General features: G+C 27.4%; 2 protein-coding genes across 2 annotated transcripts; both read left to right on the forward strand.

Moving 5' to 3' along the window:
- The first annotated feature begins 5,196 nt into the window (after window positions 1-5,196).
- On the forward strand, window positions 5,197-6,687 carry LOC111300554 (F-box/kelch-repeat protein At3g23880-like). Its single transcript, XM_022896183.2, has one exon. The coding sequence runs from the start codon at window positions 5,345-5,347 to the stop codon at window positions 6,479-6,481; it is 1,137 nt and encodes a 378-aa protein (XP_022751918.1). The 5' UTR covers window positions 5,197-5,344; the 3' UTR covers window positions 6,482-6,687.
- Window positions 6,688-14,746: 8,059 nt separating this feature from the next.
- On the forward strand, window positions 14,747-16,539 carry LOC111300958 (putative F-box protein At3g16210). The gene is made up of 3 exons (XM_089748102.1): window positions 14,747-14,992; window positions 15,083-15,265; window positions 16,477-16,539. The coding sequence occupies exons 1-3, from the start codon at window positions 14,747-14,749 to the stop codon at window positions 16,537-16,539; spliced, it is 492 nt and encodes a 163-aa protein (XP_089604228.1).
- The last annotated feature ends 4,060 nt before the right edge of the window (window positions 16,540-20,599 follow it).

Raw genomic sequence — 20,599 nt, forward strand, 5'->3', positions numbered from 1 at the left:
CAAAGTCTTAAATTTTCTCTTCTTATTTCTTCTTTTTTAGCTTCTAATTTTTTCTTGACAAACTCAACTTCTGATAATTACACTTTTGTCAAAAGATTAGTCGATTGGTGTGAGCTTTCATCAGGAGGGAGTAATATGTCTCTAGGCCGTTTTACTTTTCAAATCTGATCATCAGGAGTGACTTTATCGATGGGAGGTCTTAATCTCATTCTTCACATTTTCTTTCATGCTTAGATCAATTGCTCAGAGGTTCTTGATGGATTTGGTTCCCCGTAAATGAATTCTACCTGAACCAGGCCATGAGTAGCAAAAACAAATTGCTTTGCACCAAATTGCCTAAGCATCATCAATAGAGCGTAACTTACAATACCCCATAACCCTAACAGCAGCATCCACGGCTTATTTCTTTCACAATACAATAAAGGTACATAAGGTATCCAAGACGCCATCCATTCAATTTTATCCTCGGTAAGCCTTTGTAAGAAAATGACCCATTCTTCTTTAGTCTTCAATTTGGCCATCGACTTTTGCAAAACTCTTTAATTGGTGCTTTGTTTTGTAGATACGACTTTAAAAATGCACTCTTCTAGCACTTGAAATGATTTTTAAGCCTCATATATAATAGCAGTGCTATTAGTTTTATTGTTAATTTGATTAGGTTTTGCATGTTCTAGTTAAATTAATTGCTATTAGTTTAATTTGGTGTTTAATTGCTTTCGGTTTAGTATTATTAAGGTTAATTAGGTTTCGGTTTTGTTAAGTTAGAAGCTATTGATTTTAGTTCAATCTTATTTCATTCTTTTAGTTCCACTTTTATCTAGTCATAGATACTTGCATCTTGTTTCATTTATTAATTAGGTTTAATTTTATATAGGTTTATAGTTTTGCAGAGTTTATATCTGTTTTGCATATTTGATTTGAATTTTCAAAGTATAAGATAAAGTGATACATTTTGGTATTTGTTGCTTTTAATATAATAATCTCCAAGGAGATAATCTTTTCTTTACTACTTGTATGATTTATGCTCTTATATATTATCAATAAAAAAATTTTGTCTGTACTAAAAGTAATTTTGGTAGTGTCACATATCAAGCAAATTATATAAAAGGAAGAAAAGAGATTTTATCTCTCCTAAGATTTTGTTTTAGGATTTTTTTGGGTGGATTTTGAGAAATCCGATTGGTAGAAACCTAGGAAAAGGATAGTGAAAGTTTGGCAGCCAACAATGGAGGCCCTAAATATAAAGTTTTCAATTCAGGTTTGAGGCCAAATGCAATAGTTTCTAAAAGTTTTTGTAAACATCTAATCCTATAAAAGCAAAGAAGAGGTAAAAAAAAATTTTATGATTTTTTTAGGGATTTTTAACATTGATAGTCGGCGATAATGATGGGGGTTAAGCATAAGAAAATAAAGTTTTTGGGGATTTAGAAAGAGAGGATGGATTTTTAGAAAGAGAACTTAAAGGAAAAGATAAGGTAAAAAGGAATTTATATATTGGATTGAAAAAAAACAAAAGGGTTTGTGCCCAAGATCAAATCCAAAACATGTTCGACTAGTATGAAACATGGTATACTCCTAAGTTTTTATTAAAGCAATTTTTTTAATTGATAATTTTCTTATTAAAGTAAATATTGACAAATTTTATTTGTTTATTTTCTTTTTTATTATTATATTGAAATATATAATGACTTTAACTTATAAGTACAATTTATATACCCATTTAGAGTATTATGAGTAGAATTTGTATACTTTAATTTATTGAAAAATAAAATAATTTTCTCTCACTTATTGTTAATTATGCTTAAATCTCTAATCCTAAATTTAAATGATTTTTTATTTTTTAAACTTCATAACTTTTTTAAGATGTGCTTATCTATCCATTTTGAGAATCCTGATAAAGCTATTAAAAATGTATCTATCTAGTTTTGGTAATTGTTTTATTAAATTTAATTGTGAATATAATATTTATTCTTTTAATTAATTTTTTTGTTATTGGCTAGAAAATTAGTTGTTTGTTTTGTTATACCATTTTTTATGATAAATTTTATCTTGTTTCAACTTTATATTTATGATAAAATTTGACTATTATGATATTTTTATTTATAATCAAATTTTATTATGCAATCAAATAAGATTTAATGTTAACGTCAAATATTATGGTAATTTATATTTATAATCTAAATTAACTATATGTCGTAACGATTTTGTGTTCGCCCGTCGAATTTGGAAACGAAATAAAAAATAACAAGGTCGCCACCAATCTTTTTTGACTATATGCGATTGGCCACCTATTAAAATTCATCCTTTTAATAAAGTTTTAAAATTTATTAAAAAGATGATTTTACGGTCTGCGAAACAGTCTGGGTCCAGGAGTTGGTTATGCATGGGAAAGGATTAGTACCCCTACAGTATCCGTTTAAAATGGTACCAATTAACTATGTGTTATATATTGATTTTAATAAAAACAATCTTATTTTCGTGTTTGAAAAATAATTTTCTTGATTTTTAATTTATTGGAAATTTATTTTTTTATTATATTTTATTGCTCAAATTTTATTTGAGAAAAATAAATTTGAACCCTTTTATTGAAATTATTCTTAAAATGTTCTAGTACGTTGGTAACATTAGAAGAGCTTTTTCTCACCTAGAGATTTTTTAGGCATCACTTCTTGGAATACAGTAGAATCTCGACCTCGAAGGCTCAAATTTACCTTTCATAAAAAAAACTATATCATGCATGCATGCAAAATGCTGATATGTTTATGCATATACCTTTTTTTAAAAAAAAAATTTATTGATTGTTTTATTAATTTTTTTTATTTTTAATTTAAATTTTTGAAGAAAAAATAAATTTTTATTATATTGAAGTTTTTCTATAAATATTCAATACACTAGTAATATTTTTAAAAAAATCTTTTCTCCTAGGGATTTCGTAAAGTATCACTACTCGAAATACTTTTAAAATCCTATCATTAGTTAAAATTTTCTTTTTCCTTATTTATATTACTTATTTTTTAATAAATAAATAAATTATTTATTTATTTATTAACAAAAAAAAATTTTTATTATATTGAAATTTTTTATAAATACTTCAATACACTAGCAGTATTTAAAAAAATCTTCTTATCTAGAAATTTCTTAGGTGTTACTACTTGGAGTACCTTTGTATCTCATCGTCGGATAAAATTTTTTTTTCTTATTTTTTATTAATTTTGTATTATTTTTATTTAATTATAATTTTTTTACCAATTATTTTATAAGGTTTATTCAAAATTATAAAAAAAAAATTTATTATATTATATTTTTTATTTTTATTAATTATTATTATAAAACAACAAAATTTTATTATGATAAATTTAAATATTTTAACATGCATAAATATTATGAATAATAATTAAAATAAAAAAAATAACATACAAAAAATCTAAAAAATAAAAAAAAAAATTTTTACCTGAATCGAACAAGTCAACGGTCCAGTCAACGCGTGATTTGGTCTGATTGCTCAGTCTGGTGCCAACGGCTTGGGGATGGTTCTATTCGATCTGGATCGATTTAGCTAGACCGATCAAAGGCTGAGGGATTGACGAGTTGTCAGGTCGAGTGCGTGGACCACGGGTCGAGTCACAGGTTGACGCACGAATCCTCATGGACTAAAACGACGTCATTTTGGGCATTTAAATGAAACAACGTCATTTTTGGTTTAGCCTTTTACATAAAAGTCAAAAAAAAAAAAAATTCTTTCATTTCTCCCCCTCTCAAAAAAAAAAAAAAAAAAACAAAAAACTCTCCTCTCCCTTTTTTTTTTCAAATCGATCTGGGGCCGGTGATCGTTCGCCTTGATGGCCATTGTGTTTCTCATCGTCGGCTAGCTCCAGCGGCTATCACGGTGATCGAAAATTTTTTCAAAAACACTGAAATGCTCCCTACAACCTCTAGAGTCCATATCTGAGCTTGGTTTTACGAAAATAGGCTCCAAACGACGTAGATCTGGCCTGAAAAGTTTGATCAATTTTTTTGTTGTTGTTTGTGTTGGTTTTTTTTTTTTTTTTGGTGCTGTAGTCCTCGTTTCCAGAAGTTGAGTTTTGTTTGTGTTTTGATTCCTTTTTTTTTCAAACAAAAAGTTTTTTTTTTTTTGCGAGCCTTCTTGGATTTTTTTTTTTATCGATGGCCTTCCCCTGTTCTCTTTGATGCCAAAATCAAGCTTTATTTATAAAGCTTTCTGGGATTCAAATCCTAGATTTTTTTGGATTCAAATCCCATATTTTAAATCGGTATGGTAGACTTTTGGTGGTCGAGATTCAAGCTGCCAAGTTAGGTAGAGTGTCAGGCAACTGCCGGTAGTGACAGTGATCGTGATTTTGGATTTTGGAGAGAGTGCATTTAATGCACTCAGATTTCTGTCGAGTTAAACCGAAAAAAAAAATAAAAATAAAAAAATATAATAATAATAATAAATACAAAATAGTGTTTACACTGTACAATTAAACACAATTAAATCTTAATGTCAAACAAATTTATCATGACAACCATGAGTTTTATTATTTTTCTTTCCTTCTATTTCTTTGTATTTAGTATTTCGTGGCAAATTATCGATTTTTTAAGTAGGTAAAACAATGACTACTTACGTACAACTTGCAATGGCATAATAACCTATTCAATTTTCTCTCGAATTTGAAATATACTATCCATAAAGTTTTCTAGAAGCATGAATAGACTAATCATTAGATATGTTCTGAAAATAATTTCAATTAATTTGCCTAGTTAAATTGGTGTTAAATAGCTAAGATCAAGTGAACATCTTCAAAATTTTAAGAAATGTTATAATCAATTAAAATAAATCTAAAACATATGTTTTTATTAAAGTGGTAATAAAAAATGAGATACTTGTTGAAACAAAACTTAAACATAACAAGGATAAGATTGGTATAAGTGATCAATATCTATATGTCAATTTTCATTTGATATTGATAAGATGGATTTTATTTATTTTCTTTTTATATCCTTTTTCATCAATATTGATTTGTTGACAACCGAAAGATAAATCGATCGTTTTATGACACGATTTGTGTCAAATTAGTTTTTTGTAATAGGTAATCATAAGATATAGTAAATTACGTAAAAATTTAACCATAAGAAGATACGTAAAGATTTATTTCTTTAATTAGATGAATGTTACATTTTTATTTTTATTGTTTTGTTTTGGTATTTATTCTTTTTCTCTATTTATAATTTGGCTCATGTCACTGAAATAGTTGCAACATGTGGAGAAGAAAAAAAATAAAGACTAATCCAATTTTTCTACTTTTTCATTCTTTTATTTGTTAAGCAGGTTTGAAGATTCTCAATGGCTGTTGATGCCAATTTACCTGAGGATGTAACGTTTGAGATTCTAGCTAGATTGCCGGTGAAGTCTTTAAAGCGATTTCAATGCATACAAAAATCTTGGTTAGCTTTGATTCAAAGTCCTGAATTTGCATCTGCTCACTTCACTTTTAGCAAAGCAAAGGCCTATCCTCTTGTCAAGCGTGACAGTGATTTTACTAGGAAGCCTATCATTTCATTGCTTTCCAATGAAACACTTGATGTAAAAGTTGATCTCGACATTCCAAACTTGTTTGGTAGAAATGCTCGCTGCATTCGTATTCAAGGTTCTTGCATTAATGGCATCGTATGTCTTTGGAGTGATGATGATATTGTCATTTGGAACCCTGCTACCAAAGAGTTCAAGGTTATTTCAGACCTTGAGGTTGATAATCTAGTTCGTGAACCATATAGTTGTTCTTTAATACTAACACGTTTCAACTATTACTGGGATGCAGTGGGTTTTAGTCATGATTCCGAAACAGATGATTATAAAGTGGTAAGAATTGGTTCATGCTGCTGCAAGTGTTGTTTCTTACCAAACATTTCAGTCGATGTTTATAGTTCAAGCACTAATTCCTGGAGAAGCCATCCTAAAATCTGGCCTTATTCAAGCATTCTACAGGGTCGTTGTCCTGACTCTCAAGTTTACTTAAATGGGTCTTATCATTGGTGGGCTATAACCGAAGGAGATCTTGATAAAGAGATTATTCTAACATTTGATATGACCAATGAAATTTTTATTGAGACACCATTTCCTGACGGTGTTTTTGGTCATTTTTACTTCACAAGCAGGATTGATAAATTCATGGTAATAAATGGATGTGTTGCCAGAGTTTTTTGTTCTAACCATGAAGAGATAGATAAAAGGTTTGATGTGTGGGTGTTAGGTGAACTTGGTGTAAAAGAATCTTGGACAGGATTATTCACAATTGGACCTGTTTTAGGCATCCAACGCCCACTAGCAATTGACAACAATGGTGGGTTCTACTTCGAGAATGAAGAAGGGAAAGTGGTCTGGTATCATCCAAGTACTCAAGAGACGAATACCCTCAAAATCCAAAGGAAATCTTTACAAGTTCTAATTTATGCAGAGACCTTGCTTTCTTTGGAGAATTGAAGTGGTCTTCACCTTCATTTATCTTTGTTTTTCTTGCACATGATTATAATAAGTTGTATTGGACTCATATATATATATATAAGAGATTCACTCATATTAGTGTAATTTTCACATCTTTTTAGACTTTTAAATCAAATTTCTAATTTAAAAATATTGTTTTAATTCAAATAAGTAATGATTTAATTTTGATTAAAAAATCCTGTAAAATGTTAAAGCTAAACTAATGTAAGTAGTGTAAACTTCTCATTTTGTCTTGGATCTTTTAAAGATTTTGAACCTTATTTGTCTTATCGGGTCTTGGATTTGATTTAGGTTGGAAATCGTATATTAATCTGGTCCTTTTCATTACTTATTTATTTATTTATTTATAATATTTCATCTTTCTATTTTTTTATTATTTCTGCTTTTTTATTATTTTATTTTAATATTTATTTTGAAATTCAAAAAAGGGCAAAAGAAAAGGGAAGAAAGTTTTAATAAGAATTTAAAAGTGATTTGGATTGGGTTGCTTCTGAAAACTGAGTTTGCCTATTGAATCTTTTAAAATAAACATTTTTAAAAAGAGATAAGAGAAATAAGAATGGAAATTTAGATTGATTAAAACTCTTTTTCAAATTGGATAAATTCTCTGTTTAAACAAGCGTCAGTAAAGCAATTCAGGGGCAGCAACCATTGGCAACCAAAATTGCAAGATCAATAACCAGTCTTTACCTCCTAGCCCACTTACGGATTATCCTTACCACCATCGACTGCTACCTTCCATCCCACCACCATCACCTCCAACTGAAGCCCTAACCCCAAAATTAGCTTTCCAAGCAGTAGCATAGACTAATATTTTCACACCCTTGCCAACACCAATTTCATCACTTCTCCTGTAATAGAAACCCAGCTACCAAATACCCGCTCTCAAAAGAGACAAACTCACCACTGATTATCGAAAACCACAAAGGCCACATTCAAAATAACCAACAATAAAGAAGGCCTAGTCTAGAATTTTAATGCAACACACAGCGCATTCATTCAAATAGCCACACAGAAAAATCGTCATACACAGAAACAAATGAATCAGAAAAAATCTAGCAAACAATAAATCCAGTAGTATTGATGACCCATGATCAAAAAACAAGAAAAACCAAGAATCAATAAAAAAACCCAAATTCCAAAAAGACTTTCTGGTAATAGTTTAAGGGCTTTAAATTTCTTTTTTGGGGATTCTTAGTCAAGCAGGCGTCTAAGTTTGTTGTTGGTCTAGAGTTTTAAACGGAGGCAACAATGGCGGTAGCTGTGGTGGTTGACGGTGACTGTTGTGATCTTGAAAGATCGGGACCTACATGGAGGAAGAGCACGTGAAGGAGACGAACATACTGAAATTTCAGCTAATCGGACAGCTAACAGAGCCTGAAACGGTAGTGGAAAGGCCACAGCTTCAACTTCAGATCTAGGTCATTGAAGGACGACTTTAGAAAGTATGATATCAGATCCAAGACGGTGTAATTTTAGGCTTGATCGAATTTTGGCAGGCGGCAGAGGGCGACGACGGGCGACGGCGCAAAGACAAGCAACGGTGGTTGAAAATAGTAAGAGAGAGAGGTAGAGAAACCGGTAGTTCTAGAAAGAGAAGAGATAAGCATTAGGAAAAGAAAAGAATATAAAATAAAGTAAAAGAAGAGAAATGTTTTTTCAAGAAAATGCAAGGATATATGTATATTTTATTAGGATAATTAAAATTAATAAAAAAAAAAATAAAAGAATCTTATCAATTATTATTTGATTAAAAAATGGAAAGAGAATGAAATAATTTATTATATTATTTTTTTATTATAAAATTTGATAAAATTTGTTTTTATTATAACGTTTATATGTTTATATTAACGTATTTTATGTTTTTAATTTTTTTTATTTTTTCGTAAAAATAATTATCAATAAATTTTATAAAATTCATAAAAATAAGAGAAAAAATTAGAAATAATAAATTTATTGATAAATTATATTTTGTATTCTCAATTTAATTTTAAAATTATATACTTTTAATTTTAAAAAATTAATAAAAATATAATAATCATTTTATATTTTAAAAATTTTATTCTTTTCCTTTCTTTTCTTTTTCTTCCGATAAGGGATAATTAAAAAGTAAAAAAAAAGTTGAGGGAAATTGAGATGAGCTAAGTATACCTTTTTTTTATTATTATTTATATCATATATAAACAAGGGCATTGATTCCTTATTTCTTTTTGTTTCCTTTCTATTCTTTCACTTTCTCGCCCTTTACCTCAATCCAAACATGCTCTTAAAGAAAAGAGAAAAAACTTTGACTTTTATACAAAGCTAAAACTACATTTTGAGAAGCTGGGTCATTGACCTAATTTGAAGCTCGTAACCTGACTCGCACCACTCAATTTCTAAACCACCACAAAACTTGTTTGGATCGAGTTGAACCTATTCGAACCATAAAAAAAGGGCAAAATATGGCCAAATCATCAATAAATCAATTTGAATTAGATCAAACCGCTTAAATCAAACGAAATCGATTTAAGCTGTTGACCAAAGTTGATTTTTTTATTTTAAATATTTTTTTTATCATTTTATTTGTTTTTTTTTTTAATTCTCTTTTAGATTAGAAATATTTCTAAAGAGCTTGATTATTGGAAAATACATGAAATTAAGAATAGTTAATTGCCTTGAAATTTCCAAATGAATTTTTTTTAAAAATTTTGCCAGAATAATGATAAAGTTAAATAAATTTTAATGATAATTAACATTTATTTTTGAGTATAATAAATATAAGAGTGATATATTTTAAAAATAATATAGTGAACCCAATGAGACTCTAAAAGATCAATAATTGTTGATTTTTTAAAATTTTTAGATGAAAATTTTATTTTGTTAAAATGGTAGTAAAATTAGATAAAATTTCAATAATGATACTTTTAAGCATAGTTAATAATAATGATACAAATAAGCAGTTTTAGAAACAATAAAAATAAATTTAAAAAATAATAATAAAGTAAATTAGAAAATCAAGAATGGTTGATTTTTTTATAAATTTTTAAGTAAGAAAATATTTTTAAATATTTCTAGAATGGTCAAAAGTTTATATATTTTTTCAATAAAATAAGGCAATTAAAATAAAATTAAAATGAAAAATCAAATAAATTAATCAAAATCAATCTGACGATAGAGCTTTTTTTCAAGCAAATGAATAGTTTTTTGAAATTTCTTGAGGTGATAAAAATTTTAAAAATTTCATAAAATGTTAGGAAAGAGTTAAAATTCTCTTTATTATTTAATTAATAAAATTTAAATTAAATAAAAGATCAATTTAACTAAAATAATTGTTAAGACAATTTAAAATTATATAGTACCATTTTAGGATAAATGTTGTAGGGGTACTATAACCTTCTTTATACATAATTATACTCTTGAATCTAGTTTTGAAACGTAAATTAGAGTCTATTTTGTTAAAAGCTTAGGTCAAGTTTAAGATATCTATAAAAGAATAAATTAATTAGATAACTAATCACACTTAAATAAAAAAAATTGCTAATGACTCATAAAGTTAAATCAAATGATAGACTTATGGACCTATACTTAATGACAAGTAGATCCTTGTTCTCATATATATATATATATATATATTCACTTCCACATGTTAGATTTGGTTGAAAGCTCACCAAGTTACTAATACAATTTACAATTAAAACAAAAATTGATTTAGATGTAGGTAAGAGCTCAATCTCACTAAATCCAAACTCACAAAACTAATGCCACCATCTTGTACTTTCTGATGCCAACCTCCAAGCTTCAATCTATGACTTGCATAGTAAAAGAAGAGAGAACTACTCTTTGCCTTTAAAACTAAAGTTATTAAATCTAATGGATTAGCCTCATATATAGAGAGGTGAAAGCTAGAACATTCCTTACCATGTTAGTCAAAATCGATTCATCTCATTATGGGTCTAATTATAAAATTAAATTAAGATCACACTTAACTAAAATCATATTACATGATCTAATATATCATAATATAATATCACTACAATTACTCATAATTTTGCATTTATTGACTTTAATTTGGGTTAATCGATTGTGTTAGTCTATAATATGAAATAAATTTAACACCACATACTCATAAAAGGGTTGTATTTGGTTGTTATTGCAATCAATTTAGTGTTCAAAATTGAATAGGTTGTGTTGCACCCTTTTTTCTATTCGGTTGTGTATATAATTAGACCAATGTTTAAGCAAAAAAGTAATCCTGTATAGCATCAAGATATTCACAAGATATTTAGGACTCGGTAACCAATTGTACAAATTTTGGGGCTTTTTTCTCCTGCTTGTTTCTTTTTCTCCAAAACTAATTATTTAAACATCTACTTTATGAAATTTAGTTTAACTACCTATCATTTTCTTTTATTTATAATATATTATATATAAAAAACGAGCTCTAAAAGTGCAAATAGCTAACGACATATATATATATTTTTAAATTATTTTATCCTTAATTAATGACTTTTTTAATAAAAATATTGACTAATTTCCATTTATTACCTTATTAACCTTTAAATCATATTATATATTAAAACTATCCTTGAGAGATAGTTTTTGACACCTGTCTCAGTAACAAAAATGCCATCTTACCCTTTATTTGATTACAAAAATACCATTTTACCCAGTTAAAATAAAAAAAAATAAAAATAAAAACCGTAATTTTAAAAAAGAAAATCTTTTTCACTTAAAATCTATGTTGTCGTTAGCGAAGCCTGAGGGATATTTTTTGACAGCCGCTTTGGATACAAAAATACCATTTTACCCAATTAAAATAAAAAAACTAAAAATATAAGCTGTAATTAACAAGAAGGAAAATTTTTTTCACTTTAAATCTACGGCTGTCGTCGGCAAAGCCAATACTAGCGCTCCGTTATCAGCTACAACCAAAACAGATTCCACAATATTAAACATCGATAAAAAAAAACCCAAAAAATGACTAAAAACAAAATTTACCAAACAATATCAGAACTTAAAAAATTTAGCCAAACACATAAATCAACTTAAATAAAAAAATACACAAAAAATTACATACCAAGCAAATTACACAAAAGGGAGAAAATAGATTCTATCTCTCCTAGGGTTTTGTTTTAGGATTTTTGGGTGGATTTTGAGGAATCCAATGTTAGAAACCTAGGAAAAATATAGAGGAAGCCATGATGAAAGTTTGGTGACCAACGACGGCGGCCCTAAATATAAAGTTTTCAGTTTCGGGTTTGAGGCTAGATTCATTAGTTTCTAGAAGTTTTTGTAAAATTCTAATTCTATAAAAGCAAAGATAAGGTAAAAAAAAAAAAAAAAAAGAAAGATTCTAGTATTTTTTTATTTAGAGATTTTTAACATAGATGGTCGGCGACAATGAGGATGGTTCAGCATAAAAAATAAGGGAAGGAGAACTTAAAGAAAAAGATGAGGTAAAAGAAAATTTTAATTGGATTAAAAAAAAAAAGTCCATGCCCAAGATCAGATTCAAATATATAATGCTAGAAATGTGGTATACTCCCTAGTTTTTATTTTAGTAAAATTTTTTTTGATAATTTTTTATTAAATTAAATATTGATTAATTTTATTTTTCTATTCAAAATAACTTTTACAAAAAGTGTTATTTTCATTTTAAAATTCTCCAACATCTAAACAGAATTCAAACAAATTTATTATAATGATTAATTTTTTATGCAAGTGCATTGCACGTGATTAATTAATGCAAAAATTTTGAGAAAATGATTTTATCACAACATTATTATCATGACAACTATGGGTTTTATAATTTTTTCCTTTCCTTATTTTTTTTTTGTATTTAGTATTTCGTGACAAACTATTTATTTTTTAAGTAAGTAAACCAATGACTACTCACAGCTTGCAATGGCTTAATAACCTATTTGATTTGCTCTCGACTTTGAACTTTACTATACATAGCCTTTGAGGGATGAATAAAACAATGTCATATATGACACCATTTCATATAATAGCAATTTCATAAGCTCAATGACTTTATGTGTTATATTTGATTATATTTGTAATTATCAGTGCAATATGAATATTACAATTAATGTTTAAGCATTGTATTGTGTTTAATTAACCAAGTCTTACAAATCCAAATAAAGATTTCAAGAAGCACGAATAGACAAATCATGAGATATGTTCTGAAAATAATTTTAATCAGTTTGCCTAGTTCGAATTGGAGTTAATAGCTATGATTGAGTTGACATTTTCAAAATTTTAGGAAATGTTATAATCAATTAAAATAAGTTTAAAACATATGTTTTTATTAAAATGGCTATAAAAAATAAGATACTTTCTAAAACAAAACTTAGACATAACAAGGACAAAATTGGAACCACTTAATTGCATGAAGTTGCACTATGTATGGGTGATGAAGGAAATAACTTCATTGATTGTCCTCAAAGCATGGATACACTGATTACTTTATGCAGTAGTATGTCTAGATTAAGTTTTCCTCCATAATGTATATGTGCATCAAATATAAAAATTAAGCTCTTCTTAAATCCTATATGCTCTTATATTAGGAATAAAATGTGAAAAGTAGAATTATAATAATTTTAAGTATGTGAACGTGAGCCAATTGAATGTGACTTTGATATATGATAATTATTTGTTGTTTATACTAATATTTGTTTGTATGCATTGCAACAAATGCAATATAAGAATGTTCTTGCTTGTGTTCTACTTGCCTTCCACTATTTTTAGTTTACAAATTCATGCTAGCTCATAGTTATAGTGGTCTCATAATGTAATTTTTGTTCATGGTGAGCCTATGAATTGATTTCAAGTTGTGTAGCTTTGCTTAAACCAATCTTACTACAAAATAAAAAATAAAAAAAAAGGACTTTATGGTATCCTGCTTGCTTTTTATGGTTAAATATAGGAAAGAATCAACGAAGATATCTCTAATTAAAAAAAATCTCTATCATCCAAGGGACAGATTGTTATGGATGTTAACATTTATGATTATTCCATTCTTCTTTCTTTCTCATTGTATTTCTCTTACTGCTATTTTAAATACTTTTTGAGCTTATGATGGCAATATACTCAATAAAAGTATCCATTTCCTTAGGTTTTTTTTTGGTTGATCTAGATTTCTCACGACATTATAAATATACATTTTACTCCCAACTTTTTGGATTGTAAAATGTGGATGTAAAATGCAGACACAAGGCATTACGATCCATTGATAGAGGATACGGGAATCAGAATGCTTGGAATAATATGAAATAACTTGGAAGATCCTCTAATTAGATTATGATAATCTAATATTATTCATTTCTGTTTTTTAAATATCTAATCACCTAAAAAACTACATTTGAGTTCAAATTACCAGAAAAATCCTCAATTTTCATTCATATATTATTACAATAGTACCTTCTGTTTTATTACTATTGGATACCAATGGCAATGGCATGTTTGGCTAGTAATTTTTTGAGGTTAAGTACTTAATTTATTAGGATGCAACCCTTACAAATTTTATTAAGATTAATTTAAAATTTTAATTAATTTTAATCAATTAATAAAAATTAATAATGAAATTCAATACGTACTTTATATTATCAATCAATTAAGTTGTCACGACAAAAAAATAATAAATGTCTCATTAGTTGTATAATCAAATTTAATTTGGCGTTTGGTTAAGATGGATTTTATTATCTTTTTCATTTTATTTCCTTTTTTATTAACATTGGTTTGTTGACCAAAGAAAGTTCAATTGAGACCAATCATCCTCTTTTTATAGCCAATGTCAAATTAATTTTTTTAAAAATAGATATCTATAGAATAAGGTACAATAAATTATAATATGTTTCATTTTCCATAAGGTCAAAAATTTTAAGATGGATTTTACTTTATTTTCTTTTCATTTCCTTTTTTATCAATATTCATTTGTTGACAGTCGAAAGGTAAATCCATCACTGTATGACAAGTTTGCGCCAGATTAGATTTTTTGTACTAGGTAATTACAAAATACAGTAAATTATGTATAAAATTAAATCGTAAAATGATAAGCAAAGATTCGTTTCTCTAATTAGATAAATGTTACATTTTTATTTTTAATGTTTTATTTTGGTATTTATCTCTTTTTCCCTATTTATAAATTGACTCATGCCATTGAAATAGTTGCAACAAGTGGAGAGGAAAAAAAAATAAAGGTTAATCCTTTTTGTCTACTTTCTCATTCTTTTATTTGTTAAGCAGGTTTGAAGATTCTCAATGGCTGTTAATGCCACTTTCCCTGAAGATGTAACGCTTAAGATTCTAGCTAGATTGTCAGTGAAGTCTTTAAAACGATTTCATTGCATACAAAAATCTTGGCTAGCTTTGATTCAAAATCCTGAATTTGCGTTTGCTTACATCACTTTTAGCGGAGCAAAAGCCTATCCTCTTGTCCAGCGTGACAATGATGTTACCAAGAAGCCTCTTATTTCATTGCTTTCCAATGAAACACTTGATGTAAAAGTTGGTCTCGACATTCCAAACTTGTTTGGTAGAAATGCTCCGTACATTCGTCTTCAAGGTTCTTGCATTAATGGCATAATATGTCTTTAGAGTGATGATGATGATATTGTCATTTGGAACCCTGCTACCAAAGAGTTCAAGCTTATTTTAGACCTTGAGGTTGATAATCTAGGTCGTGAACCATATGGTTGTTCTTCAATGCTATCACTTTTCAACTATTTTTGGGATGCAGTGGGTTTTGGTCATGATTCCGAGACAGATGATTATAAAGTGGTAAGAATTGGCTCATGCTGCTGCAAGTATTGCTTCTTACCAAACATTGCAATCGATGTTTATAGTTCAAGCACTAATTCCTACAGAATCCATTCTAAAATCTAGCCTAATTCAAGCATTCTCTGGTGTCTTTGTCTTGACTCTCAAGTTTACTTAAATGGGTCTTATCATTGGTGGGCTATAACCGAAGGAGATCATGATAAGGAGATTCTTCTAAAATTTGATACGACTAATGAAATTTTCATTCAGACACCATTTCCTGACGGTGTTTTTGGTAATTTTAACCCTACAAGCAAGATTGCTAAATTCATGGAAATGAATGGATGTGTTGCCAGAGTTTTTTGTTCTAACCATGAAGAGATAGATAAAAGGTTTAATCATTTTAAATACAAAATTTCACAAATTCACCAAAAAAATTTCATTGAAATCTTTTCCAATGGACACTATCTGAAAATGGTCTTATGGCGGCACTTTTGGAGTGAGAAAGTACATAATATTGAATGAGTCGAATTTTATTAATTTAAGTGATCATGCAAAGAGACTGGTAACAGAAGATAACAATATCGGTGGTTCATACAGAGAGACTCCTTCCATTTTCTTTTTCAAATGAAACATGACCGAGTATAAAATGACTTGGGAAGGCAATGCTTCTCACTACCTAATTGCCTGCAAACTAGCTATAGTGGTAAGAAATCTCATCATGGCAGCCATCCATTTAGTCCTTTTTTCTTTTTTTCTTTATATGCAATATTCTAGGGTTTTTTTTTTTTTAATTTGAAGTTTAGTTTTATTAATTTATATAATTATCTTTTTTCTTTTTTTTTTTTGTAATTTGAAGTTTAACTTTATTAGTTTATAAAATTATTTTTAAAAATAATATCCAATAAATATGAGATTTAAATACCAATACCCTTTGTTAAACTATGACTCCTTTCTATAAAAAAAATATGAATTTCTTAAACTCGAACAACAATGGTCCTGCTCAAGTTTCAATGGTGGAAAGAGATGTTCGTAGTTTTCCCCTATTTCCAATTTCACAATCCACGGATTTGGTGACTAAAACAACAACGACATATCCTTTTAATTTTGACACCTATGCATATGATGCCAACTTAGTAAGTTTAATGACACTGTATGTCATAGTTATTTGTATATTATAGTTTTAGCATATTATATTAACGATTATTGTTAACTTTTTGTTTCTTTGACAGATCCCAACATTAAAACCTCAAATGGTTTCTTCCCTAAAGATTAGGTGCACCATTGTTTGTTGATTCGTACATTATGAATTCAACTGTGGAGAATAGAATAAGATATAGCAACTTGAGCACTAGGTGGTTCTTGTAATTTTCTTCTAGTTGTTTGGTTCTAGCATACTTCGATCTGGGTTTGTAATTCTACTTGGTTTCCTCTGCTGGTTTCCAGAGTTTTTCTTATTTAATCATACTATTGATAATAAAAAATATAAGTAAACAACTAAACATATATAACCTTAAATTGGCATGCCGTTTGTCAATTAAATGGTTTATTCTATATGTTTTTTTTATATAGCATATTTTTTATTACCAATTGTTTTAGAGCCAAGTTCACTAAGATTTTTTGTACAAAAAAGAAAAATCAAATTGAAATTTTAGTAACCATTCGATAAAAAGAAAACCATTATATGAAGTCTACAGGCCATAAATAGCAATCAAGCCATTCCCTTTTCATCAATATAAATGATTCCCAGGTCTATTACATCAAAATTCCAGCCCCAAATGATGACCTAGGACAAATTAAATTACCCATTCTTGGGCCTTGCCAGTGACACATGTATGCCCAAGCAAATTAGTAATTGTTTTTGAAGGTATCTAGGTAATTAATTTGTACAGTAATTTATTTAGATGAACTAATTTGTAATTACAAATATGCTTTAATGATTATAAAATGGATAATTATTTATGTATTTATTTAATGCATTTATGAATTACAAATATGATTTAATGATTACAAAATGAATGAATTTTTATTTATTTGTTTATTTAATGCATTTATGAATTAAGAAAAATGTTAGTCAGGATGATGATATTTAAAAAAAATTACAATTAATGTATTATTAATTTTTTCTTAAATTTGATGAAAATAAAACATAAAATATATTTTTTAAATAATAATTTAATTATCTTTTTTTTTTATTTTAAGAGGACAGAGCCTACAATAAATAAATAAATAAAAAAGGAAAGGTTGAGATTTGACTCAAATCTTGGTGTTTTTTTTAAAAGTTTTTTTTATCATTAAATCAAAAAATTGAAGACAAATTATCTTTTATCGATATTTGTAAATTACTTGTTAATCAGATTCATTAATTAATTAATTAATTAATTCCTATTTCATTACAATAATGTGTTTTTCCTAGATGTCATTTGTCTCAAAAGTCACATCAATTTTTATTGCTTTATTTTAATGCATTTATTGATCTTAATTGCTTAAGTTTGTTATCATCTCATCCCTGGGGGGCCAATTTCTAAACAGGTCCAGACTCTTGGGACCACCCACACAATTGGATTAAACTCATTTGATTTTTTTGTTGTCTTTTCCTTTTCGGCTTCCACTCTTGAAACACTATATGTTGAATCTAAAATTTCACAACCAAAATGACACTTACCAATTCCATTAATCTTTAATTAAAAAAATTAAATCTCCATCTTGATCATGGATTTGCTCCTTTTCCTCATCCAAAGGCAAAACAATTAAGTTGGAAATTTTGTATCTTTTGTTGGATTTTTTTAAAATATAAAGTTAACATCATTTCAATTTCAAACACCCAAAAATGATTGATGCCAAGAGTTTTTTTTCTTATGTAAGACAACTAATTAATTACTTAAACTACATGGGGTTTTAGTTTTTCCATTTCTTAATAATGCAGTGGGTATTACAAATCTAAATGATGTACCACTCAATTTTTAGTTCAACTGGTTTCAGTAGCTTTGAATTAACAATAAAAAAAAGATAAGATTGACAACAATCATAATTAATTTGTTGATAAAATATTAAAATTTTAATTTCAATTATTAGGATTTAAATTAGGGATGGTAAATTTACCTAAAATTATCGAATTTCGATCTAACTTGATTCTATAGAGTTGAATTTTTTTTTTTTTAAATCAAGTTTTGGATCAAATCGAATTTGATTTTTTTTCTAGCCTCAAATCAAGTCAAAGTCAAATTTCAAGTAAACATGATCCCGTATGTCTATAAAAACTAATTTTTATTATTTATTTAATTTTATATTTATATATGTATTATATTAATAAAATTATATTTAATACTTTATGTTAGCCTTGAATTGATTCTTATTTTGAAATAACAAAACATTAAACTGAATAAGCTTGATCAAAATTTTGAAAAAGATTTATTAGTACATGTTCTTAAATTTTATATTTTGGTACTAAATAAATAATATGATTTTTAAAGTTTAAACAAACATTTCTTTATGTTTTCTTATTTCTCAAATCAAAGGTATCTTTAAACATTTTTTATTTAAGCTTAAATGAAAGTTCAATTGTTGTTTTTAAAATGAATTTATTCATTTGGGTTTTGATACAATTTTGATAATATTGGTTTTGAGAAATAGATTAACTTAAGAAAGTTGTTTTCCAATAACAAAGTTTTCTAATATTGAATTTGTTTTATTTTTTTGTATTAATTCATAATGCTTTAATATTTGAATTTTATATGGTTGGAAAGCTCTTTGAGTCTACTTTCTAATGGATCAAACAAATTCAAAATCCAAATATTTTAAGAAAAGATTTTGAATTTTTACTAGACACTCTACAATTGTCTAAAAACTACTCAAATGCTAGATTTGAAAATTCACTATAATTCGTACACAATGAATTAGGTAATGAACTTTATATGGATAGAAAAGTCTTTAAGTCTATTTTATAATCTTCAAACGGTTTATAATTTAGATTTGTATAACTCAAGATATGATCAAATTAGTGAGTAGAGTGCAAAACAGAAGAAAACCACCTAGCTTGGACAAGATCAATCCCCTCAGGGAAGGGATTGATTGATTTTTTACCCAAAATAGATTTTTGTGCTCCTAGTTAAAGAAGGGATCGATCACCCTAGAGAAAAGATCGATCACCCCCTTGAACCAATCAATCCTCTCAAGGAAAAGATCGATCAGGTTGTGATTTTTAAAGGTAAATTGGTTCCAAAACATGAACCAATTGATCCCCTCATAGAAGGGATTTATCAAGTTTTGCTTAGAACACTCAAACAACTAGTTTTTCATGCTTTCAAAGGGCATTTCTTCTTCCCAAGCTTCTCCAACAGCTAGTTCTTCAATTTCTCTATATATTGGTCACTCCAACACACCAAAAAAATTGATGAATCAAGAGAGCAAAAACCAACAAACTATATTTTCATTCTCTTAAAGAATTAAGAGTTGTTAGAGCTTAAAATCCATATCTTTTGTATTTTTTATATCCAAGCAATATTGTGTTCTTCATTCATCATATTTCTTTATATTTTATTAGGCAAACACTTAACCTTTAAGAGGTGTTTTATGTTAGCATATTTATTAAGTGACTTTATAATCAAGAGGTGAGGCATCCTCTTGAATTTGTGAAATTGAGAAGTTACTACTTAGCCTAGAAGTAGAGAGTATAAAATTTCTATCTTAAGCTTTTGAAAAAAAAAAAAGATAGGGTTGTAATTTTAATTCAAGAGTAATGGATTGAAGCCTTGGTGTGGATAACCAAAAAAGAGGACGTAGGTGTCTTGTGGAGAAAGACTGAACCTCTATAAATCATTGTGTTTAATTTCTCTATCTCTATCACTTTATTTTAATTATAGTTTATATTTGCTTACAGGTTATCAATTCATTATTATTTGCATCATGTTTTGATATTGGTTTTAATTTTCATTCAATTATATTGAAATCATTATTTTGGAAAAGAATTTGAAGAAATCCAATTCACCCCCCTCTTGGATCACCATCCCATCTAAAAAGCTAACACTTTAATTTAAGATATCAACTTAATAAAAATAATATATTTATATATAATTAAAATGTAATTTATATTAAAAAATTAGTTTATGACTCGTGCAATGCACTGATTAATTTTATTTATTAATTAAAATATTTTAAATTTGTGAAATTATTAATTAAAATTTATTACTACAAACAAACTAAAAAGACTATATTAGAATATTTGTCGACAATTAAACATTAGTTCATAATAAAATATTTATGTAACCAATAGATAAAAAAATTACTTTGGATCCAAAAATATTTTCTTTGAAATATAGTTGATTCCTACTTTTAAATCTATGTGATTCCAAAACT

Source organism: Durio zibethinus, chromosome 18 (assembly GCF_047325235.1).
Source record: "Durio zibethinus cultivar Kanyao isolate XHJ-2024 chromosome 18, ASM4732523v1, whole genome shotgun sequence".
Classification (NCBI taxonomy): Eukaryota; Viridiplantae; Streptophyta; class Magnoliopsida; order Malvales; family Malvaceae; genus Durio; species Durio zibethinus.